Below are 25712 nucleotides of genomic sequence, written 5' to 3'. Positions count from 1 at the left end.
TGTTGAGCCAGTGATTGAATGTTAGCCTTGACGCGCAGGTTCGTAATGCTCGTTTGACGTGAATATTGTGAATATATAAATCTCAATGCTAAGTTCTGTATGCGTTCTAGTTTCTCGGTGAAATGCTTCTGGTGCGGGGCCCAAATAATGTCAGCATACTCTAAAGAGGGTCTAATGAGGGTTTTGCATGCATTTAATTTAACACTAGGAGGTGTGTTTCTAAGTTTTCTTCTCAAGAAATGTAGTTTACCTAGGGCCTTGTCATATATGTTATCTATATGAGTTTCCGAATTTAATTTCGTTGTAAGAGTGACCTCGAGATATGTGACCTCCTCGTATTTTCTTAGTGATATATTGTTTATTGTGTATGTAAACTGAAGCACATTTTTCTTGTGAGTGAAGGAGATACTGGTAGTTTTTGATGCATTCAGTTTCATCCCCCAAATGTTGCACCAATTTTGTACAGCAGCTAACGAATCATCTAGTTTTACCTGATCCTCTCTGGTATTCACTGTTGCGTACACTACGCAATCATCGACGAATAGGCGGCTGAACGCATGAACGAATATCATTGATGTAGATCAGAAATAGGAGGGGCGCAAGAACCGAGCCTTGTAGAACACCAGAAAAAACGTTGACGTAATCAGACGTAATATCATTCACAGCTACGCATTGCTTTCTGTTTTCGAGATAGTTCTTGATCCATGATACTGTTTTCTCGTGTACACCAATGGCAATTAGTTTAGTAGTAAGATCTGGATGAGGAACAACATCAAAGGCCTTTGAAAAATCTAAGAAAATGGCATCTATTTGGCTTCTGTTATTTATTGTGGTAGCTACATCATGGGTTAACTCAGCTAACTGAGTAATAGTACTTAGACCTGAACGGAATCCATGTTGCCGGCTGTATAGTAGGTTATTATTCTCTAAGTGCAATATTATGGCCTTATAAATAATATGTTCGAACAATTTACTGGATGCACATGTTAATGAAACAGATCTATAGTTACTTACGTCGAGTTTAGAGCCAGATTTGTGCACAGGTATTACTTTGGCCCTTCGCCAGTCGTCAGGTATCACTGAAGTTTCCAAAGATCGCCTGTAAATTACGTATAAGTATTTTGACGTCCAAACTGCATGTTTTTGCAAAAATGCATCTGATATAAGATCAGGGTCACAGGGTTTCTCTACATCCAGTTTTTGTAAGAGTCGAAGAATTCCTTGTTGGTCGATATCTATTTCAGGCATTGGATTCTCGAAATGATAATGTAGTTCTGTTAAATACAGATAGAAAAAATTCATTAAATTTGCTTGCTATGACGTCAGGCTGAACAATCGTCTCGTTTGAAACAGTAATCTGCGATACGGTGTGCCACTCCCTCGATAGGTAGCAGCAGGATTTTTGTGGTTTATTCGTTGTGTAAGAAGGCAGAGTAACAGTGAAAAAACGCTCCTTGGCCATATGTTTATCTTATCTTGTAATAAGCGTACGAGATCTTGAAGGTCACGTGTGGTTTTCTTTCTGCGCTTCCTTTTAATTTCTCGTTTTAAATGTATTATTTCGCGCGATACCCAAGGATGTTCTCTGTTCACTCTTTTCTTTCTGGAGGGAATGTAGTTTTCTTCACAAAAGTGTACAATATGCTTAAAACGTAACCATAATTCATTTACGTCATGAAGTAATGAAACCTGCAGAAAGCAGGCGTTTAAATATTCTGAGATAGCATTGTCATCCGCTCTTGTGTAATCCCTGATAACAGCAATCGATGGCTTAACGCGTTCACAGTTTCCTAAAATCGGACAGGAGAATACAATAGTTTTATGGTCCGAAATGCTATTTTCAACGTTTAATGTGTTATTTTGAAATAGACTGCTTACGAACATCAGATCAAGCACAGAACATGACTGACCAGCTATTCTAGTCGGTTCGGAAACTAGCTGGTCTAGAGAGAAGGTAAATGACATGAACAATAGTGATTCAGCACTTTTTGCGTCGGAGCTGTTGTGCGAAAGATTAGACGAATTGATTCCTGGTAAATTGAAATCACCCGTGATAATAATATTGGAACGTGAATAAGTGTGTTGTGCAATGTAATCATGCATAACGTCTAGGTATTCAGGGGGCGCATTCGGAGGTCGGTATACGCCACCCAGAAATATGCTTTTTCCATTAAATGTAAGGTTACACCATACGCTTTCATGGTCAGGTATGCTGTTTAAAACTGTGAATTTTATGTTAGATTTAATTGCGACAGCTACACCTCCCCCCCCCCCCGCGATTCTCTGTCTTTCCGTATGAGCCGATAAGAAGGTGGAAACACTTCGGAATCCTGGACGCTTTCCTGAAGCCAGGTTTCCGTGATGACTATAACGTGCGGTTGATGGGCTGCAACTATGCTTTCAAGTAGGCTGGACTTATTGACTACGCTGCGCGCATTCAGTGATAACACTCTGATACATTTCGTACGTTGTTGTCACGTGCCATCGCAAGCTGCTGGGCCAGCGTGTGCAGAAGTTTTCGGTTTAGATAGTTCAATTCTTCTGACCTCACACTCATTCCATATAAAGGTGTTGCCATTTATTTTTAGTTTATCAAATAACAGAGATACCTTTGCCCCTTTCGCCTTGTCACTTACTGCAGAACACCATAACTTAGCACGTGTGTCGCATACTTTCTTTGAGAAATCCTCGGATATTGAAACCCGGGTGTTTTTCACCTTGAAGCAGCTTGATAATATTTTGTTTTTCTCAGCGAAGTTGAATAGCCTGATAATAACGGGGCGTGTCCTTTAGCTTTGCTTTGTACCAATTCTGTGAACTCGTTCTATTGAGTTAATTTCTATTCCTAGGATCTTCTTAAGTATACCGTGCACTTCTTCTTCAAGTGTTTTAACATCTTCATCAGAGCTCTCTCTTAATCCATAAATTACTAGGTTATTCCGCCTACTTCTATTTTCTAAATCATCGACCTTCGATGCCAGAAATTCTACTTGCATCATGGTAGATTTACAAGATTCCTCGCAGTGTACTATCCTGTCTTCGCATTCTTTCCATAATCCCCTTTCATTCTCAATAACTGTCATTCTTTCTTGCAAATCTGCAACTATTGTCTCCACATGCTTGATATTTGAAGACAGTTGTTTCAGTGTTTTGTTCGTTTCCTTTTGTTCTCTTAGAATGTGTTTCATTAGTTCCCGCTGCGAACATTCATCTGAATCAGAGTAAGGGCCTGGATTTTGTTCGTCTCCGGATGTTAGTAACATTAAGCGGACAACATTAAAACAACCCCGCAAAATAGCAACACAGCATTGTGGACTTGGGAGCACCGTTAACGTTACGCCGTTGTCTCTAACTGAAGAGACTAAATGCTTGTCACTAACCTGTGCGATCAGAAAAAATTTGATCAGCATCCGTGCTCGTTCGGTGCTTCCAAGTCCACTGAAGGGAACGTCGAAAAGGCTGCTGCTTTTATCCGGGTGCCACGATGTCTCCGTCGACGTCACCGTGCTGGTCAGGTGGTCCCAGTGCAGTGCACGTGGTACAGCTTCCTGCGACTTGTTTTGTCCGATGAAGCCAGCAGGGCAGACAGCCGGAGGTAGCAGTAGATAGGCCTGATGCAGTGCATGCTCAGACCCTGCGTCGACGAATCCGGTCCTCGACAGCACGATCTGTGCGATCAGAAAAAATTTGATCAGCATCCGTACTCGTTCGGTGCTTCCAAGTCCACTATGATATATGCAACTGAGTCTGTGTTAAATAATAATATGCAAGATAACAGATTATAATTGTATACTGGGAGTCATTTGACACAACTGTATTACAACTAGTTTCCATGTAATAACATGAAAATTTCTATATGTATTTGTGTTTAAAAAACTCTTATTTCCACACTTTATGCGTAATTGTATTGCTACACCAGCCGCTTCCGTGCCTGTCTGGGAGACCGGAACTTTGTCAAGCCGAAGAGATTTCGGCTTTTTTCCCGGCTCTCCCTTTTTCACCTTGTATCCAGTGGTAAAAATAAAAATCATGATGATGATGATGTAGCAGAATATGATCACAGAACTGAAATGCCACTGTACTGAATTTTGTTAAACTGAAAGGCATTTGCATTGGGTTGAATGGGGTTTCGATGGGGGATACAAAAAAAGTTCGTACAGCTGAATAATTTGCTTAAGTGACGTTCAAGTGGTAGTTTACTGTATATTGGTTTTCTTGGATAAAAGATTTAGTTGGAAACAGTGCCTTGTATGTCCTCATTTTTTCTGAAACATTGCTCGATGAACAAGAGGCGCAAAAAGACGCCTTTCTATTTTGTCTCTTCCGACCTAACTGGCATTTGGCGAATACCTCTTGCGTGCAGGAGAAAGTAAGGAGGGGGGGGGGGGTATATTGGAAAAAATTTGGCAGTGTCTGGCTCCTCCTGGGGTGGTGTTAGAGGTGTGTATGAACCACTGCTTAGATAAATCGAACTCGGTACCTTTTTCTCAGTACAAACATTCGTGAATGTTAACTTCTTATTCTAGCAGTTTAAAAATGTCTGGATAGGCCCTATATCACAATGTCCCAAGCCTCCTATTTTTTTATTTAAAAGGACTTGAAAGCATTCGAACTTCAATGTTAATGAAAAGAATGTTACAACTTTCAATAGCAAGGGATTGCTATTATCAAGACTCCACAAAATGATGCAAAAAGGGCTGTTCTGCCATGAACAATTTTCAATATTGTAATTCTGAGAAGCGGTTATTAAGTTTTGAGGAGAAAGTTAGTTGAATGTATGTTCCAGCTTGTAAACCGCGCACAAACTATTTCAGGGCGGTAAGACGATTCTCTATTGTTTAATATCAAGAGTTGACGAACAGCCACAGTTCAGCAATGTCATGTGTTTTCTCATTTTGAAGAGCAAAAATTATTTCAACATATCTGAGCTATCAACACTACAATAGTAATGACGCTAGCCATTAATCAAGTGGGGGACCAAGATTACAATTTTTTTTCAGGGTGGGGGGCTCAGCCCCCCCCCCCTGAAAATCTCCGGAGGGGGCTCGGGCCCCGGAGCCCCCCACATAGTCACCGTCTATGCTGCTATGTTAACATGGATGGTATTATATGTGCATTTCTCAAGTGAATAAATTAAACAAAGTACACGTAGTTCATTTTCATGGGAAGCAACATTGAAGCAATCAATTTTGCGTCTTTCCGTTTTAAGGTGAAAGCCTTAGATGCCTATGCTTTAAGGTCTCATTGTGAGGTACAGAAAATATCATGTGACCCAAGGAAGGCCAGAAGCGAACGAAAACATGTCCAGCCATGTATAAGACATGATTAATGATTATCAGAGTTATCACTATGTGGTACCTGTTTCCAAGTTCCTGTGATGATGTCAAAGGTTATTTCAGATACACCGCTTCATCACTATCATTATATACAGTTCTTTCATATGTGAATGCATAGCTTGTAGAAGACAGGTAGGTAGAACCATAATGCAGAATGGACCATCTGTTAAAGAATTGGTTTTCTTCAAATGACGATCCATCTATAAGATTTTTATAATGAGTGGGACATTGCACCAAACTGGTAGCCCATGACGGTGAGGTGCCCATTGTTACCAACCTTCTAGTGAAAAAAATATACTTTCGAAGAACTCCCAAGAAAAGAAATGTATAGATATAGAGTGAAATGCACATTATTGCAGGGACCTGAACTTTAATCAAAGTGGTGACAATAGTGGTCAAAGTTTTCTTATTATTTGTACTAATGCAATGTGAAGATGGGGATCACGATCCTGGCAACGAAAAATGAAAATCAATGATGACAGCGGTCATTGTCAGCTTAAAGAACTGTGTGGACAGACAGACATGGGAAACCAGCACTCACGTGGTGTCGGAGCAAAGCTGGAACTTATGGCTGAGCCAAATAACTTATAAGGGCTGTGGCGCACACGATAGCTGCGCGCGGGTATGATATACTAGAAATCATCAAGCAGTATCTGCCACATGGTGTTAGCGCATGCTGCCTGCACTAATAGATCTCCCACCGAGCTCCTACATCTATACGAATACACAGCTACAACATGCATGCCGAGATGCAGGATCCGTCCAGTAAAGGGAACAAATTCGCCAGTCGCTTAATATGACATTGACCGACACCTACAGAAGTCGCTTAATCATTTAAATAATTAGGTGCGAATGACTTGGTTCGACAGGCAAGGTTCTGACTGGTGTTGTCGCTTTTTGTGACTGTTGTCGCGGGTCGCTTTTGCAGTCGCGACGATAGATTGGATTTTTTACAAGCACTGCTCCAGGAGGGCACATGCAACCGGAGGCCTCAGGAGAGGACCTGAGGTTATAATAAAGCAGGCGGCGCAGGATCCCCAGGACACCCAAGGGGTAGTGGGGAGATCAAAGCTGGAAGCAGGATGGCCCGTAGGATTGGAGTGGCGGAGGCCTAAGCGTGCTGGACTTAATATAAATATTATTACGTCCAGCCGCCAACTTGTGACGCCAAGACTTCTGCAACAGCAGTCAGAAGTTTGCCGTTTGACATACTAAGGCAGCAGCGGAAGCGGACGAAGACACAGAAACGTGAAAAAGAGACCCCACGCTACAAGTTAGTAGTATTTTAATATTTAAATTATGGCAATTTAATAACGCGCAACTGAGCCCTCTCGAAGCGTTCGACGCATGGAAAAATTCGCGAGGACGGTAAGATACCAGTGTGACAGGGGCACAAGCAAGGAACGAAAAAGCACACACAGGGCAAACTGTGAAGATGCTATATATTTTGCTATATATGTAATATATGCTATATCTATCAAGTGACTAGTGCCATGCTATAATCTTCAAAGGTCGCAATGCTTTCGCAATGAAATTGTTGACAGTGTGCGCTGTGTGTGTATCTTGTGTTCCGGCTCACTGCTCATCGCGATCACGCCCGATCCTGATCGAATTTCGCGGTCGTGATTGCCTTCTTTGGACAAAATGAGCGAGAGACCCAATCACAGTCGAGAATTTCGATCCGGATCGGTGCCGATCGCGATGAGAAGTATACGTGTGACACTGGTAGTGACAGGGCAACGCCATATCATACTCGCCTTCACGGGAGACCACTGACCAAACGACAACAATCGTTCGCGCCAGTGCACTGCGCCAGCAACACCCAAGGAGACGCACGAGAAAAACTTGTACGCACCGTGCTTGTACGCGACGCACAGATCGCCAGCCGACACATGGCAAAATGCCGGCACGCCAGGGCACACCTAGGGACAGAACGACCAAAGAAACTGCTCCTCCGTGGTACCTAGGCAAAGGGAGAAATTTCAAGCGCGAACGCCCCCAGATTTTCTCTCTCGCACCCGCTGAAACGACTGGCCAATCCCGTGAACTGGCGTTTCCTCTAATGACCGTCTCGTGGACGAGCTACACTCGTCCAAAACGGTTTGGGGACGGCCTGGCAAGGACGAGCACAGCTCGTCCAAAACGGTTAAGGGGTTAAAAGACACGGGACTTTCCGACACATTGTGACTGTTCACTGTGTGACGTAGGACTGGGCGGTGACACTGCGTAACACTAGGAGCGCCTTTGCAGACTGCGTGACAGTGCCCACAGAAACAGCTCGTGTGTATCGTGTGTAGGTGTGTGTTCCTTTTCATTATTTTTCTTATATTTTTGTTTCTCTCTCTCACCTACCACATCCCTTTGCTCCTCCCCCGGTACAGGACGGCCAACCGGAGATAATCTCTGGTTAATCTCCCTGTCTTTCCTTTGCCTTTGTCTCTCTCTCTCTCTCTCGGCACCTTGTCGCTTGCTTTTACTCTGCTCAAATGTGCACTCCGCTCGCCGCTGCTTGTTGTTGTTGTTGTTGTTGTTGTTGTTGTTGTTGTTGCGCACAGCGCAGGACAACACTCGCGTAACAAGTGCTGATGTGTCCTGCACCTACATATGTACGGGAGGTCATCTTTATTCTCTACAGAATTACAGTACAGCAACGAAAGGCATAGCTGAATATCCTCAGTGCAAGAAACATACGCACTTAAGCTCATAAACATTTTATTAAAGCAAAGCATTTTATGCCTACTTCTACGTGATACGGTGGATCTTCTCGGTCAGCATCTTACCAAGTAAGGTCAGGCATGACTGTGGGCACCGTGCCAAGAATACAGGGCGGACAGAAGCAGACACAGACAGCGCTGTGTGCGTGTACTTCAGTCCACCCTGTGTGCTTCGCTGTGTATACCCACAGTCATGAATAACGAACAAGCCCAACTTTCTATACATGAGGTAAGGCAATCCTAAAGATTAGGTAATAGGAGAAAGTAATCCGCGGTCGCGTAAATAACATAGGTCGTGTGGTGGGGGTTTCCGCGTCTTGTTTCTTTGCCGGGCAGGTGCGTGATCGCTATGTTGCAAAACGCTTTGCACAAGATGAAAAGCTTCGCAGCATTTACTTCAGCGCTTCACGAAAGCACATCGCTTCCCACAGATTCCAATATGTGTGTTAGATGTGGCAAAAAGGTTTCCGGCATAAAACACTGACGCGTACAGCAGGTGACAAGACACAAAACACGCCGCTGGTACGATTTATTAAATGCGTGTGTAAAAGAGGTTGGCGTCACGTGTGACGGCAGCTACTCGTTCGCACTTAGACAAAGAGCTCATACCAAGAATAGGCCGGCTCCCAACAAGCGGTTCACTGACGTCATGCAATGTCAGTGCTACTGCTGGCAACTTAGTTTTTCGCAAGAAAACGTGGGCAACGAGAACTGAAGAAAGCCTAGGCAATTCGCATAGAACTGCGACAGGCACAGTAAGCAATGGACGGCCAGTGACTTCCTTCTCAAAAGCACTTCTTGTTGGGCTAGTTGGTAGCTGTTCATTATAAAATATGAAGACGCCAAATAAACAGACACACACAAGAAAAGAGGCGCCCTGTCCCGTTCTCTTCTCTTGTGTGTGTCTGTTTATTTGGCGTCTTCATATTTTATAATGGATTTCCTTCTCGCCAGACGACTGTTGCAACGATCAAGAGGAAGCACGCTTTCAAAATAGGATAAAGCAGGTTAAACTCAAAACGCCGAAAGCACGTCTCGATACAATCTGTGAAACGATATTAGGCATGCATAGGAGCAATCGTGCGTCTCCAGCATGCCCTGTAGAGCCGGTATGGCCTTCACGTATCTCCTTAAAAGATGCAAGTGTTCAAGGAGCCTACTGAAATCGCGTCTTATCCGCAGTGATCGTAACTATTCATAGGCAATGTCAGCCGTCTCAAGTAAATAGAGGGAGGAGAAACCGAAGGGAGCCATACGAAAAACTCAAAAAGAAATTACTCTTGGAGGCTGTGTCACCACAGCAGCTGCCTTGTGAAGCTTTTCCACTTTTTTGTTCTGTTGAGATTTTCTTTGATCCTTCCTTTTCGTGTGTATTTACTTCCCTGTGCAGACTACGTGCGTAAGCGGCAATGGTAAACAAGGCACTGAAGCTCCAGCAACCTCGATGATCTGATTGTGCAAGCAGTGAGTTCTGAAATAAGGCAGTGGCGTACAGACTTCGACGCGAGCCACTATCCATTAGCATCGGAGAGGAAAGGCGCAATGGCGTTCTCAAGAATCGATTGAAGTGGTGCCATGACAGATGTAGCCATGTCGTGACTTCGACGCGTCAAGGATTATAAATATGAGAGAACTCTCCTACCGAGGCCCTGAAAGCGACGACTGGGTGTTTTCGAGCCACCGGATAAATAATTCATAAGCTGAGGGCTAGCGTCGAAGGAGTCCATGCATACTTGCAATATTGAGAGAAGAGGCGCCTAATGGAAGTACCATGTCGGTTGGTTTAAGAAATAGTACATGGCGCCCCAAAGCTCACCTGCTGCCTTCCGCTTTCCTTTGATGCTCCATCCTTTCCTTGCACTTCTGTGGTGTCGCTTTGGAGGGTAACTACTTTTTCAGTGGGGAATTAGCTGTGCGAATCAGTGGGATAAAAGGCACGAGACGTCTACCAAACATGTGTCACTCGATAACTTGGTGCTGAATTTCACTTAAGCATTGAATGTATGTCACAATATTTGTTTATTACGTGCGAAAGCACTTATTAGACTTCTCTAAGGTATCGAATGGCCTTTCATACCACATGTCTGATACCACATACCACAAGCCCAGTAACAATTTAAATTGCTACCTGCAAACTATATGACAAAATTTGAGCAAAAGAATTGTTGCCAATGTTTGACAATGTATTTAGTTTGAGAGTCTAATCGAAGTATTAACCTTCAAGAGTACGTAATTTTTCTCGGTCAGCACTTTTAGATATTAACACTGTGTGTCTTTTTATTTATTTATTTATTTATTTATTCAGTTGTTTATTAATTTATTAAGTAGGTAATGAGTTAATTAATTAATTAATTAATTAGTTAGTTATTTAGTTAGTTAGTTAGTTAGTTAGTTAGTTAGTTAGTTAATCAGTTAGTTAGTTAGTTAGTTAGTTAGTTAGTTAGTTAGTTAGTTAGTTAGTTAGTTAGTTAGTTAGTTAGTTAGTTAGTTAGTTAGTTAGTTAGTTAGTTAGTTAGTTAGTTAGTTAGTTAGTTAGTTAGTTAGTTAGTTAGTTAGTTAGTTAGTTAGTTAGTTAGTTAGTTATACATACTGCAATCCTGGAAGGGTTATCGCAGAAGTGGGATACAAAATTAAGGGCACCACAGACACAGCAAAAGGCGGTACACAAGTGAAAGATACAAGGCACACAGAAAGCACTGGTGAACAAAATATGAAACATAAAATCTATACATGCATATATGCATAAAAACATGATGTATAATACATGGTCCTATAGGAATCATGGGCATGAACCAGCGTTTGTTTTAACAAAATTATCAGGTGTCAGGAAGCTGGTTCACAATTCAATGGATCGGGAACAAAATCTATATTTGAACTTTTCAGTGTGGGCGCACAGGGGTGCTATAATAAAGGGGGAAAATTCCGTGTGTTAGACACTTTAGCAAACTTAATATATTCCAAAGATGACCAACGTTGGGAGTTAACAGTGGGGATAAAAGCTGTTTAAGACGTTCTACATTACGCCGCTTTACTAGCGAAGAGAGGTTCCAGCGGGGAAGGTTAGAAGAGGGGTAGAAGTTCTTGTCGTAATGCCGGTATATAAATCGAATAGCTTCTTTTTGATGGATTCGAGTTCATGTCGGACTTCAGGTATGGGTTCCAAATCGAACACCCGTAATCCAGGATAGGCCGCACTAGGGTTTTGTAAGTGACCAATTTTGTTCCTTTGGGGGCTGAGCGCAGAGAACGCTTTAGGTAACCTAGACGTGCTAGAGCTTCAGAACCGGTTGCATCAAGATACGTATACTCAGAAACGTTTTCTAGAGGAATACCATTGAAACAATAAGGAAGACGCAGATGTGGGGTACGGGTCGAGAAGACATAGAGACAATTTTGCGAATATTGATGTTCATCTGCCACTCGTTGAACCAAGTAGCAAAGTGGGAAAATCCTGTATTCAGAATGGCGTGATCTTCATGACTGATAATTGTGCGACAGGTAACGCAGTCATCTGCGTAAAGACGGATTATAGTTGGTAGCACGTTCTTAGGTAGGTCACTTATATGCAAGAGGAAGAGAAGCGGACCTACAAGAGAACCGTGCGGAGACCATGGTAAATCATCTAATATAAAACTAATTTAAAATATGTTCATTAGAGCAGGCATAAGAGTGGACTTAAAGATATTGCAAGATTCACCTGAAATACCGTCAGGACCGGGAGTTCTTGACAGGGGTAACTGACAAATGCTAAACTCTACCTTCTGCTTAGTAATGGGACCGCGAATGACTGAACAGTCTTCGTCTGTTAGAGGAGGTATTATAGAGGCTACCAGGACACCAAGCTTCTACAGTACTTTGACGCCCCGGCTGCTCCACGATTCTGGCTGACTAAACGTGTGGCCTAGTGCGTGCGTCGTTGGGAGCATCAAGGCGCATCCAATGGGTAGGAGGCGGCGACACGTCATGAGCGTATAAAATGAGTGCATAAAATGATAAGCATTATGGTCCAATTGAACGCCGGTGAGCGGTCCTTCGAGTTATGAACTCCTCGCGGGCAAGCGAGCTCGTTGAGACGCTTGACGCTTTTCATTTCGCCTTACCGAGGCGCAGTTAGAACGCAGGAGAGAGCTTGCGTGGACAAGGAGCACGCAGAAAAAAAAAACATTTCACCAAAGGTACTATAATGCTTTCGCATTTCCGCACTTCAGCAGTCTTAAGTGCCTCTGCCTAATTTTTTTTTATTGATGAGGCGTCACGTAGTCTATCGCAGAACAATGTACAAACTTCTATAGTCGTCCTGCACAAAGTGTTCATCCAAGTATTAGCTCACTCACGTGGAGTACCAAAACCCAACCCCTCGTGCGGTTTTCTTAAGGGAGATTCAGCTTTTTCATGGTACGCTGTCACAGAGACTGAAACCACGTTGAGCCCGCTCTAGATCGAAGTCAGTGAAGGCGTCCAGGAGCCGGACGTGCAACTTCTCACCAGAGAAATCAGACACTGGGAGAGAAAGCGTGTCAGAACTTATGTTGTAAACAAGCAAGGCATGCAGGCGCCGATTCACCCGCCCGCTATCACCGCTAGGCATGCCACGCCAACAGCACAATATGTTATAAATATGGTAGGATGGTGTGAAATCAATATGAACCTCATTTACAAAGGCAAAGGTCTTAAGGATAAGATGAGCTCGCACAGCCAGTTTACAGTAACGGTGGTATATAAAATGGCAATACAAGCAATAAAACTAGAGTGGTCAAAGGGGATGGAGGAAAATTATGTACTGGCGGAAACACAAAATGGGTTCACACCAGGCAAGACGCTTAGGACATAATTTATTTGTGTTATAACTCGGTGCATAGAGCTTTGAGTATCTCAGAATACACCATTACGGGTAGCATTGATAGATAATAATGGAGCTTACGACAACGTTGACAAGGATTCTTTATGGGATATTCTCAAGCACGAAGGCGTACACGATGACCTTGAATATAATTTGTGTAATGTAACGAAATGGTCGAAATTTACCAAGGACTGAAGCAAGGACATCCTCTGTTCCCGCTTTACGTTAAAGGCATTGAGAGACGACTGGAAAACAGTGACTAAGGGTTTGATTTATACTACATGCATGATGAACATATGGTGTGACACAAAGTCCCCGGACTTATGTATGCGGATGACATACAGGTGATAGCGGACAATGCAAGAGATTTACGGGCACTTTCTAATACCTGTGTCAACGCAGCGAGCAATCTAGGCGTCATGTTTAGCACAGAAAAATCGGGAATTATGACCTTTAATGAAGAGATGAGTAACTACATGGTGTCGATTCCACAGCAAATCATACCCATACTCAAGCAAGAGAAATACATCGACGTGTACATAAATTAATGAAAGAGCTATCCGAGCACCCAACAAGATGAAGTGAAAATAAAGTGGAAGCGTAACAAAGGCATAATGGAACACAGAGCACTTTGGGACCACAATAAGTATAACGTGGTGCCTGGAATCCGGAAAGGAGCACTGGTGCCATCGCTAACATTTGCAAATGTCGTTCTCTGTTTAAGGTCGGCTATCTCGTCGGAGTTAGAGGTTAACCAGAAATCGTTAGGCCGGTTCGCTTTCGGAGCCCAGAGTTAAAAACACAAATGAAGCAGTGCTGGGTGACATGGGTGCCCTCTTTTAATATCAGAGAAGCTCAAGGCAAAATTAGTCTTGAAGAAAGACGTAGGAACATAGATAAAAATAAATGGGTGGCTAAAGTGCACAAGTACCTGTACCTGAAATGCCTGGGCACAGCATGGAGTAAGAGGTCAGGAGAGTCAGCAACCAAGTACAAGGTAACTGAAAGTGTAAAAAGAAAATCTGGAATCATCAGACAGAAATCGAGAGAAACAGAGACAGCGAATTGGACGCAAAGAATAAAAACGAAAAAAAAAAACATGGAGATTGACAACAATTAGAAGAAATAAATTAGAAGGGAAACTCTGTACGATAACAAAAGGTACAGCGCCTTGCTTTTTCATGCTCGATCTGATTGCCTAAGTACAAAGACATACCGGAGCAAATATTCGGAACAAAAATTAGGCGTGTATATGCAACAGCAAAAACAAGGAACCCATTCCACACATTCCAATGGAATGCAAAGTGAATCACACAGGAAGGCCCGTAGGTAACGTACACCTTCCAGAAGAGTTTGGATTAAAAGTGGAGGGAAGCACCAACCAGTCAGCAGTCGAGATAAGTAAGAGATGTTTAGCGTGTAGCGCATTATACTATGTGCCACAATGGTCCGGTCACAAAAGACGATGGCGACACGCCCACCACGCTGACGGTGCCCGAGCAGTGGAATCAGCGGATTTAGGTCTCCGCTTGGATGAGCGGGTTCGTTTAAAAAACATAATTTCTGGACACAGGCACCTGGGTCTGTGTGCTTTTTCTTCACCCACAAATTGCTGACTCCGGACTTGGCGTTATCGCTCTCAGCTCTGTGTGCCTCAGCCGCTTCGCTGGACTTACCACTGCAAAAAGCTCGAGCCCCACTGTCTACGCAGTCCCCCTTCTGTAGAGTCAGCCATGGCCGTCAAGTACTCCCGTCAGCGCCACCACCGCGCGATCCCGAGGGGTAGTGGCGTGCAGACGGCTCAAGCACAGATGACAATATCGACGTGCAGATGGCTGAAGGAGGCGTCCGGGGAGGGCAAAGTGCCAACAGTAGTCGCAATGTGTCGATGCACCTTTGACTGTTGGCATTTGGGGCACGTGATAGGAATTACATGCGAACGTCGCCAACAGGCGTTGAGGGAAGCCATAGCACTTACGCGCTTATGCTTGCGACGTAAATTGAATGCTTTAGAGGGATTAAGCGCTAGTTTCTCGAGTGATGCATTGGTGATAGATTTCTAGTCTGTTTTGTCCCTCTGTCTGTTATACCACATGCCACACTACATAAGCCGTTGCCTTCCAGTGCGACACGACAAAGTTGAAGGGAAGAATGAAGTATAAATGGAAAGTGAAATAAGGCGCCTCAATAATTCATCTCGGCATGTGCTATTGCGTATACTTTTTGAAAAGGCTCCGTACTCCTAGGGAGAAAATTTTTTTTAACTGCAATCAACTACATAGGCAGACTGTAGATGACCAAGAAGGGCAATGTACCTAATTCCTGGTCGGATTACAACCGCCACCGGAAGTGGCCGGTTGACCATCAGCATTGGCTCTTTTAATTGCAGTCAGGCGACAAATTTTGTAGTAATTATCCAGCTTAAATTAATATCTGATGTTTAGGACAAACAAAAGCCGTAATGGTGATTCGGTTGTTCCCGTTCAAAACAGGGAATTTCCATTTGCGTTTAAATTTTCGAATGTATACGTTCCTCTAAAGAGCCTACCAAGGTAAATAACTAGTGAGAGAAGTTCCATTGTTAAACGATTCTTGGGCTGGGTCATCACTGTTCGAGTATAGATGTGTTTCCAGTGATTGTCTGGGCTTTGTTTTAGTGCGCCCACCTGGAAGCCGCGTTGTTCCAGCGGGCCACCAGCAGTAGCCGTAGTGTAGGGCGGAGCTCTCTCGGGAACGCAAGACTCCTGGGTTCGTACAAGGAATATATACTCCTGAATATGCGTCGTGTTAATATGTTCACCTAAACTACGAGGCTTATCAGCAATAGCGTGCTCTCCATACCGAGGAGTGAGCTCGCTGTTTCCCCGCTGCCGGAGCTTGCAGCTAGTCTGCAGCGTACGTGCAGGTATTCTCCGGCAGGCGCGATCACGCTGGAACCGAGGCTTTCCAAACTGCAGTGTTCAGTAATTATGGCTACGATGCTTTTAGGCACCAGGACGGTGGCAAACCAGTGACTTTAGTGCAGCATTTTCTTTATTATAAAGACAATGGTAAGCTCGCGCATCTGCAATCCTTTTGGAGAATATTCTGACTGGAATATTCTGATATGCCTCCACCAGTTCGCGTGCAGTCTGGGCCTGGCTTCTCCCAGAATATTTATCTCCTTGAAACGGGGTTTACAGGGGCAAGCACTGCAGTGCGCAGGCAAGTGCGCCAATTCATATTTAGTTAACTTTTGTTCATGTTCCCTGGCTCAATCATTAAGTCCCGTCCGCCCTATATAAGACTTGCCACATACCAGGGGGATTTCATACACAACGCCTACATTGCAATTGGCATATTTTAAATGTTCGACAATAGATACCTGTAACAATACGATATTTCTCGCTGTTATTTCGCAATTATCTATTCAGTCAATTTTCGATCCAATAATCACACTAAAACAAGTACACGACCTTTCTTCTATGGAGGATATTTATAACAGCTTAAGGTTTGTGGTAAACTTAGTAAGTAACGAGAATTGACTACAGAAAACGTGTCATTAAATGCTCGTACGCTTTTCCTTAATAGTTTGTACGTACACTTGCGCTTCTTCGTGATTCATCCACACTACTGAAAGTGCCATCTTTGGTGTGCAGCCAGGTATATCCCTAGCTCCAGCTGCATAGTTTTCCTCTTACTGACTTTTTTTTTATTATTCCTTCAGTATACTGACATTCACTTTAAGATGTTCAAATACCTGAAGGGTGTGTCACATGCACGCATTCGTTGATGCCAGTTCGAACAAAAAAACGCTTCCAAAAACGGGTTCCTTTAAAACACGACGCATAGGGCAAAGTTCCTGAAAGGTCAGGTCTTGCCAAACACTGCCAGTGCATCATAAACACCGTACTGGAGTCCTCTAAAGTCTTTCGTTGTACACGACCTTCCACAAAATTTCGACACCGCGAAATGCGTGCGAGTGACAGGCTACAAGGCCGCACCACCTATAGGCTTCACTTTCTGGCTCCCACCTCAGCGTCCCGCTGGTCTCGCTTTCCCAGCATGTGAGTTCCTCGCTAGTTCCCTTTCAACACTGCACCGAAACGCAGAACACGACGAGAGAACGGTCCGAGCTGGTGTAGCGTAAAACCCCGCGGGAGTTCGGCCTAGCTAGCCGCCTCCGACAATGCAGGCTGCCCGGTTGGTCCCCGCCGAGCTCGCGCCTAATTACTCCGCCACGGCGAGGCGGTAAAGTAGGAAATTTCGTCGAACTCTTAAGATAGCTTCGTAAAAGCATGCGCGCTCGGTAATCAGTGTGCCGGCCTAAGCAGCCCCTAAAGTGCGAGGGTCGTGTCGCAAGGAAAGTTATGGGGGCTGCACTGGCGGGAGAGGACAGGACTTTTCTGACCTTTTGGCTAAGTTGCAGGGCGAGGAATGCCCAATCACGCCGGTTGTATTCTTTGTTTCCCGAGTCAGCAGAATCAGATATTGCTGACGTAAAACTTGTTCTCGTTTCTTTTTTTTTACTCGTAAATTAGAATATCCCTCTACCTCTTACGACACCTTTTTTCTATCACTGCCAAATCTATTCGGCTCGTACTTACAACTGCGGACTAGACTCAGCGAAGGAGCGCCCCCCCCCCCCCTTTTTTTTTGCACGACGAACAAAACTCTGCGAACTGACACCACCGTTTCTAACAACCCTTGCAAAATACTGTTCAAGTGATATCTGGACACCTTTAATTATCTATCGTAACTTTTTTTAATGTTTCATCAGTAATCTATGATGACTGCAGGAATGCGGTATAGCGTTTCAGCGCCATAGGGATTCATAGGATGAAATTCAACGAATCCTGCCATAGGCAGGCAGGATTCGTTAAATTTCTGCATTTTATTGCCACTAGACCTATACGACAGCTGGAGCACTTATTCTGCTCCTTAGATGATTCACTGCCCATGATAACGAGCAGATATCATCGGATGGGACGAGAGAGGGGATGGTGAATGCTAAAGGATGATACATACCTTCCCAACTTCACACATTTTATTTGCCGCCTTGCATTTCCACGCACCACGCACCAAGGCGTACAAGCGCATAAACAACACGGGTGACATCAGGGACGCCGACAACTGCGACGGCGGTGCCATGAACGTCAGCAATGGCTAACACCACACGCAGCGCGCCCGAACACCTCGTGATCTGGCAGTGGAATTGTCGCTCTTTCAACAAGAAGGCAAGTTCACTCCAACTTTTCATCCAAAATCACCTATACCCCCCCGACGTCATCTGCCTTCAGGAGGTCGGGAACCAGCCAATCAGGCTGCGGGGTTACTACGTAATTAAACACGCGGGATCACCGAAGGTCGCGGTTTTAGTTCACAAAACGGTGACGGCCGTGGGACAACATTATCAACATCATGACATTAATCATATGCTAGTGGAAGTCCTCCCGCAGAAGAGGGGTAGACGTAGCACTTTCATCCTGAATTTGTACAGTCCCCCGAGGGCTCAGAAAGACGACTTCCGCAACATCATTTACGAGAGCGTGAGAGCCGCTGGCGGCAACCAGCTGGTAGTGGTGGGAGACATGAACGCTAGACACACGACTTGGGGCTACCAACAAGACACGCAAAAGGGAAGGTCGCTCCTCGATGCGGTTGACCAAATGGGCCTCGAATTGACAACCAACCTCCTCCAACCAACCCGAGTAGGCAATAGTGTAAGTCGAGACACGTTTCCGGACCTGTCATTTGTCAAAAACGTAAGGGAATACTCATGGGCGCACCTGGGCGAAACATTGGGCAGCGATCACTACATCCTCAGCATCTCGGTATCCACGCCGAAACTCAAGAGAACAATTGGTGAAATTAGGCTTACGGACTGGGAGGCATTCAGGCAGTACCCCCCGCCCGAAAACGGTATAACGGACATAGGGGAATGGATGCAGCACCTCCGGGACGCCCACATCCAAACCACTAAAACCATCCAGCGCACGGTCGAGACGCCCGAAGTCGACCGCAGGCTCTTACACCTGTGGGAAGCCCGTGAGGGCCTCCTCAAACGGTGGAAGCGACAGCGGTTAAACCGGAAGCTACGTCTACGAATCGAGAAAATAACAGACGAAGCCAGAAATTACGCAAACGAGCTGACGCAGCAAAATTGGGTACAGTTTTGCACCTCGCTCAAGGGTACACTGAGTACGGCGCAGACGTGGGCCATCCTACGTTGCCTTATCGAGCCCGACAAGGCGAAATCGACAACCAGTCGGACGCTCCTAGAAATCGCTCACAAGTTCCCCGGAAACGACCAGGATCTGATTGACACCCTAAAAACCAGATACCTTGGTAGCGACCCCATACAACCCTGCCTCCTAAAATATGAAGGAGACCCAAGACCAGAACTGGACGCTCCCATCACGGAGGAAGAGGTGTATGCCGCGGCACGAGCCTCACAGCGCAACACTGCTCCCGGAGTTGACAAAATCACCAATGCCATGATTAGAAACCTGAGCCCGATGCACATCCAGGACTTCACCGAATACCTAAACGAGGAACTCTGGAGCAAGGGCCACGTACCGAACGAGTGGAAACACGCGGAAATCGTGACCATTCCCAAACCCGGCAAGAAGCCCGCGATCGACGCCCTGCGTCCCATCTCGCTGACTTCGTGCCTCGGCAAGCTGTACGAGAGGGTCATCGAAACCCGCCTCCAACATTACATAGAGGACGGTGACCTCTTCCCGCACACCATGCTTGGCTTCAGGCCGGGACTTTCTGCGCAAGATGCGTTCCTAATCCTAAGGGAAGAAGTTCTTAAGGGCATCCCGAAGGGAGGAGAACATCTCCTGCTCGCACTCGACCTAAAAGGGGCCTTCGATAACATCTCTCACGAGGCCATTCTCAAGGGACTGAACGACATCAGCTGCGGGGAGCGCATCTTTAATTACGTTAAATCGTTCTTGACGGGCCGGACGGCAACCATCGGAATAGGCCAGACTCGATCGGATACGATCGACGTACCGAGCAAAGGAACACCGCAAGGGGCGATAATATCCCCGATTATATTCAACGTCGCGATGCTAGCGCTGACCAAAGAGCTGCGGAAGATCCCCGACCTAGGTTACGCCCTCTACGCAGACGACATCACGCTCTGGGCCACCAAGGGCTCCCTAGCGCGAAAAGAGGCGACCCTTCAAGAGGCCGCGACGGCCGTGGAGAGATTTGCGGCAGCGAGCGGGATGCGTTGTGCGCCAGAAAAGTCCGAGGTGATCCGGGTGCACGGAGGAGGAATCTACAAGTCCCCCGGCCCTATCGACCTCTATCTTGAGGGCCAGAAGATCACGGAAGGCAATAAGACTAGGATTCTGGGTTTTTGGATCCAGAGCAACCTGAAAGCCTCCCACACCATCCAAACCCTAAGGTCTGCCACCAACCAGATCTCGCGGATTATAAAACGAATTACAAGAAGCCGCAAGGGCATGCGAGAAGAGGACACGCTTCGCCTCGTCCAGGCTCTGGTGATCAGCAGAATCACATATAGCATGCCGTATCACTATCACTCGCTAAACAAACGCGACCAAGAACAAGTCGATGCCATCATCAGAGGCGCGTACAAAACGGCCCTGGGTCTCCCTGTCACCACCTCAAACGAGAAGTTAGCTGCCCTCGGGATCCACAACACCTTCGCTGAGCTGTCGGACGCGGTTATGGCTTCGCAAAAGGCCAGACTACAGAACACGGCGGCGGGCAGAGCCATCCTCCACCGGACCGGAACGGCAACGGAGCTCCGTGCCCTCGATGGGCAACGATCACTCCCGCCTGAGGTCAGAGGCAAGATCAAGGCGAACCCGATACCGAAGCACATGAGCCATGAACTCCATGAAGGACGACGCAAGGCTCGCGTCGACAGACAGCGCCGACAATTCAAGGGTGACCCGTACGTAACGTACGTGGACGTGGCGGCGTACCCTGTAGGGGGCCTCTTCGCGGTAGCCGCCGTGAACGGGAGAGACAACTCCTTGACTCTCGCGGCCTCCGTAAGGGCAGAGACCCCAGCTGCGGCTGAAACCATAGCTGCGGCGCTGGTAATAAAGCAAGAAGACAGGGTAGGCAGGGAAGCCCATGTCGTTACCGACTCGCAACAGGCCTGCCGTAACTTTACCAACGGCCGAACACCGCTGCTGGCGGCTCATATTCTAGGCCCGAGGCTGCAAGAATACCATCAAATCACGTGGACGCCGGGCCACGCGGGTCTGGAGGGGAACGAGAGGGCGAACGCCCTAGCTCGAGCGTTAATCAACCGAGCGGGGCAAGACGAATCGTCTCATCAATCCCCACCATTTACCTTCATGCCCCTGCCGTCCAATTACTGCGACCGACTCGAGATCCAGCGACTCAACCGCAGGATTTATCCTCCGCCTCACAGAAAGCTCAGCACTGAAGATGCCGTAGCTCTCCGACTTATTCAGACAAACACATTTCCTAACCTACATAAATACAGTAAAATGTTCCCACATACATATCGCGGCATCTGCCCCTGGTGCGGCGACACACGCCCTACACTCTTCCACATCTCGTGGGGGTGCGGGGGCAAACCTCAACACTTAAAGACGCCTAGCACGTCATTTGAGCGGTGGGAGGTACAGCTGACCGGCGATACCCTGGCGGGACAAGAAGCTCTCGTCCAGCAAGTACGTCGAGCAGCCATGGCCAGTGGAGTCCTGGAATGAGGACACCACCCACTCGACCTCATAGCAACCACCTCGATGGTTCAAATAAATGTTTTTTCTCTCTCTCTCTCTGCCGCCTTGCGAATACGTCATCAATTCAACATGCGATCTTTGTGGAGAGTATTAGGTACGAGGTATTAGCTACAACACCGATGTCACCGCTGTAGTGTTCTTGTTTGGACCCCGCTGACGACAAAAGTTTGCATAGAGTCAGTCGCATGATGGCTAAGTTGGGGATGAATATGACAGCATAGTGGAGTGTTCGAAATAAACGGGGGACTGAAATATTGGATAGCTTTGTTGTTATGTGGAAGACCCGGTGGGGTTGGCCCTGTGCGAGACAGAGTTAGCTATAACAAATCAATTATTGCCGCTCATTTAGCATTGTAAGTATAAATTGGGCACGAAGCACCCGTTCTATATTTTAGGCATTCAAATTTCCGTAACAGCTACCACGCGGATGTGTACTATAACTAAAACCGCGTCGTGTTACACGTTTATTATCAGATGCAGTGTCATATAGTACCAGTCCCTTAATTTTAGCTAACACGCACACACAGAAAACATAAGAGAGCGAAATGCTTACACGAATCTTTGTTTGTGCCAGGAGAGTTTGTTGTAACCCATATCGAAGTGCTTTCAAAAGTAAACAAACGGATAAATGTGGGAGAGAGAAATCTTTTGAGTTTTCACACATTCAAAAACAACTCGAAAATCTTTATATAGGAAACCTAAAAATAATACGCTTATATTTTTCAACCTAGTCCCTACCTACTTCCATGCACACCATCTTGTGTGCGTGCGTGCGTATGTGCGTGTGTGCGTATGTGCGTATGTGCGTATGTGCGTGCGTGCGTGCGTGCGTGCGTGCGTGCGTGCGTGCGCGCGTGCGCGTGTGTGTGTGTGTGTGTGTGTGTGGGTGTGTGTGTGTGTGTGTGTGTGTGTGTGTGTGTGTGTGTGTGTGTGTGTGTGTGTGTGTGTGTGTGTGTGTGTGTGTGTGTGTGTGTGTGTGTGTGTGTGTGTGTTTGCGTGTGTTTGCGTGTGTGTGTGCGTGTGTGTGCGTGTGTGTGCGTGTGCGTGCGTGTGCGTGCGTGTGCGTGCGTGTGCGTGTGTGTGCGTGTGTGTTCACTTTATTAGCTGAGTTCTATTGCCAGTAATGTTCTTCCGCTTCTAGCTGTACGGCTCCTTCCTTGATTCTCATGAAACAATCTAAACGAACTCTCAAATGCTTGAGAACTGAACAGCTCTTCACTCACTGTCAGATTTTTCTTTGCGCGTGCCTTTCCATTTTCGTACAATTTTTCTCCTCGAGGCTTCAAGTTCAGACAAGTATTAGAATTTCCTAACACGCCTCGTCGATTACCGTCTCAACTATGCACTGTTCAGAAATGATCCTTCCGACTTAAGAAATACGACGTAGTTAGCAGGACCACGAAGACATTTCCGCGGCTACCATTTCTCTGCAAATGATAAAGAAAATGGTCACGGTGTACACAGAAATGAGCAAAGGCAGGGAACAAACAACAAAAACAGAGTCGACACATTTCCGCGGTGATCGTATCGTTAGTGCTAGTGATCAGAATAAACACGGGAAACACTGCAGCAAAACATATACAGTAAAATACCACTTGAGCGAACTTCATTTAAACGAAGTATTCAGTTGTACGAACTTTTTTAAAAACCCCACCGTCGCGCCATTCAACCCTATGCAAACGCCCTTCAGTTTAACGAAATTGAGGGCAGTGCGCATTTCACTTCTACGAACAGTTTCCGAGGCGCCATGCCATGTCTTCTAGGTTATACTGAGCACTTCAACAAGTATAAACCGCCATTTTTGCCACGCTTTTTTACGTTGAGAACCTCGCCGACCGCGCTCCATTACTGCGTTACCGCTTACCGCCGCCATTTAGCGGTTTAGCTTTGAACCGCATTGGCTACCTAAGCCGTAGCCAGCCGAAACCATTGCTGTTTTTTTCACGCTTAGTGCGTTTAGTTGGCTCCACAGCCACAGAGCCACAGCTTCAGCCGTACTAAGCCTATTCATCCTGGCCTCAAGGAAGTGTGCGCGTGCTAGTTAACCGGAAGATATTGTAGCAAGTGCATTGCCTGAAGAAGGCGAAGACAAGGAAGATTCTACCAGTGATAACGAAGCGCCAAATATATCTGCCAAAGAGGCACTAATCGCCCTGGAAAAAGTTAAAGCCTTTGCTGCCCAGCAGCCCACTGTGCCCGAGAAGATTCTCGAGTGCTTAGACACAGTGACTCGGTTCACAACTGCTGCAGTGCTAAGTGCTAAAGTGCAGCAGAAGATCACAGTGTTCTTTGCAAAGTGCTAATTAGCGGAACTTGAGCAGAGTGACAAATAAATGCGTTGATAAACAATGTGACCTCCAGTTCTTTTGTTTTTACATAACGGCAACAAGCTGTCGCACGCCTGCTTATTTCAGTTTAGTGAACTTTCACTTTAACAAACTTTTCCGTGGGGTCCCTTGAAGTTCGTTCAAGTGAAGTTTCATTGTGCGTATATATATATATATATATATATATATATATATATATAACGTTGCTGGAAAGATAATTTCTTTTATAAATTCCGCTTACTCTTAGCGCTTCTGGATTGCGCAATGCACTAAAAAGGGAAAAAAACGGATAATTATGTAGAGCCTGTGAACATGCTATCACGTTGTGCAGTTTCTCTGTTTCTGCGGCTTCTGGTGCTCAATGAAACTAAGAAAATCTACCACCATTAAGGTGCCTTCAGCAAATGCACAGACTGTCGATATCACATTGTGATGCAGTAACAGTCTATACTGTGCTCCAACTCAATACGCACGGCGAGACTCGGGCCTTCTGCAAACGCTTCCTAGCGAAAACGAAACTAACCTGTGAAACCAAAGAGTTCTTTTCGCTGGGTGCGAAGTAGATTGGAAGCATGCCACAGAAGCATATGTTTAGAAGGCAGTCAAACAAGAAATTTGATGAGTAGAGGACTGAAGAAGCACGGTAGGGCCATTAGGGAGGCCAACAGCATAAGCGGGTAAACCACCTGCAGAGGGTGGAAGCAGCTCGTAGTTCACAAGAAAAAGTGTGGAGCTCTGAAAGAAAAGGCGCTTGGAAAAAAAACCGCAAAGCAAAACCGGGGCAACAGATGAGAAAGCGAAGGACTAGTCGGAGCACTGGTATTTGGAACAAAATACATGCAAAAATTGCACATTTACTGGTGTTAGCAAACAAGAGTACATGAATTGGGGCATACAGACAATGAATTGCTCAACGGCTACGCGGTAGAATGCGAATGCGTGTCCTCCAGGAACTTAGAAAAGCAGCCAAGGCTAGACAAAACAGAAATGTGAAAAAATTCCGGCACGGACTTACAGATTTGATCAGCAACCGAAGCGCTATAGGTGCTGTTTTTTTTTCTTTTTGAGTTGCATCAAATTAAAGATTGCCTGTGGCAGATAGCACAGTTCTAATCCTTGATATAAATTACTAGATCAGGGGCCCATTACTTCTAGGCGGAATCAAAATACTTAATTGAATGATTAACATAATTGCGGCAATTACCTTTTTCTTTATTAAGATTACGGTCAATATTTCAGTCTACGGATTATAGTCTGTGAGTTCGCCAGGCGTATCCACTTGGAACGAATTCGTCGGATTGCACTAGTTTCAATATATTAATTTACAAGGTTTCCAACGAAATGAATTGACGTTCCAGTTACTTTTCGTAAGCAATGTTTTATTTTTTTCGATGAAGCACTCTCTCTCTCTCTCTCTCTCTCTATATATATATATATATATATATATATATATATATATATATATATATAGAGAGAGAGAGAGAGAGAGAGAGAGGGGGGGGGGGGGGAAGCACGCGTCATGCGAAGACGTGGGATCATTCCCTACCTGCGGCAACTTGTTTTTTCATCCACTTTCATTTGCCATTTGCGCATGACCACCCTATCAATACGTATATTCATATCGACTCCATACGGGTGCACATCAGGCACTTTGGCCGACTTCTATCGCATCATCTCGCCTCCCTTCCTGCCGCTCGACCTCGTTCAGCGTTTAGCAGAATTATTGCCGCCAACCACGGAAGTTTACCGTC

General features: G+C 45.5%; 1 protein-coding gene and 1 long non-coding RNA gene across 18 annotated transcripts in view; one reads left to right on the top strand and one right to left on the bottom strand.

The window, feature by feature from the left end:
• Positions 1-7245, bottom strand: part of LOC126537461 (uncharacterized) — a 33216-nt gene extending 25971 nt beyond the window's left edge. For 12 of the 17 annotated variants that reach the window (XR_011893889.1, XM_055074257.1, XM_055074264.2 and 9 more), the window contains exons 1-2: positions 7192-7245; positions 3381-3668 (exon numbers count right to left, since the gene is read on the bottom strand). Coding sequence is in view for 11 of the 17 variants with exons in the window: in XM_055074257.1 (XP_054930232.1) it covers positions 3381-3668; positions 7192-7230 (327 nt within the window). In the remaining 6 variants the exon portion in view is untranslated. Of the gene's footprint in view, positions 1-1014; positions 1100-3380; positions 3669-7093 lie in introns of all 17 variants that reach the window. The other 5 variants (XR_011893890.1, XR_011893891.1, XR_011893892.1 and 2 more) reach the window with 2 other exon arrangements.
• LOC140217123 (uncharacterized) overlaps positions 1-25712 on the top strand; it is a 177980-nt gene that overhangs the window by 64243 nt on the left and 88025 nt on the right. The window lies entirely within an intron of this gene.

The sequence above is a fragment of the Dermacentor andersoni genome, chromosome 4 (assembly GCF_023375885.2).
Source record: "Dermacentor andersoni chromosome 4, qqDerAnde1_hic_scaffold, whole genome shotgun sequence".
In the NCBI taxonomy this organism is placed as follows: Eukaryota; Metazoa; Arthropoda; class Arachnida; order Ixodida; family Ixodidae; genus Dermacentor; species Dermacentor andersoni.
Note: the sequence above shows the minus strand (reverse complement) of the source record. Positions and strands in the feature narration are given on the sequence as shown.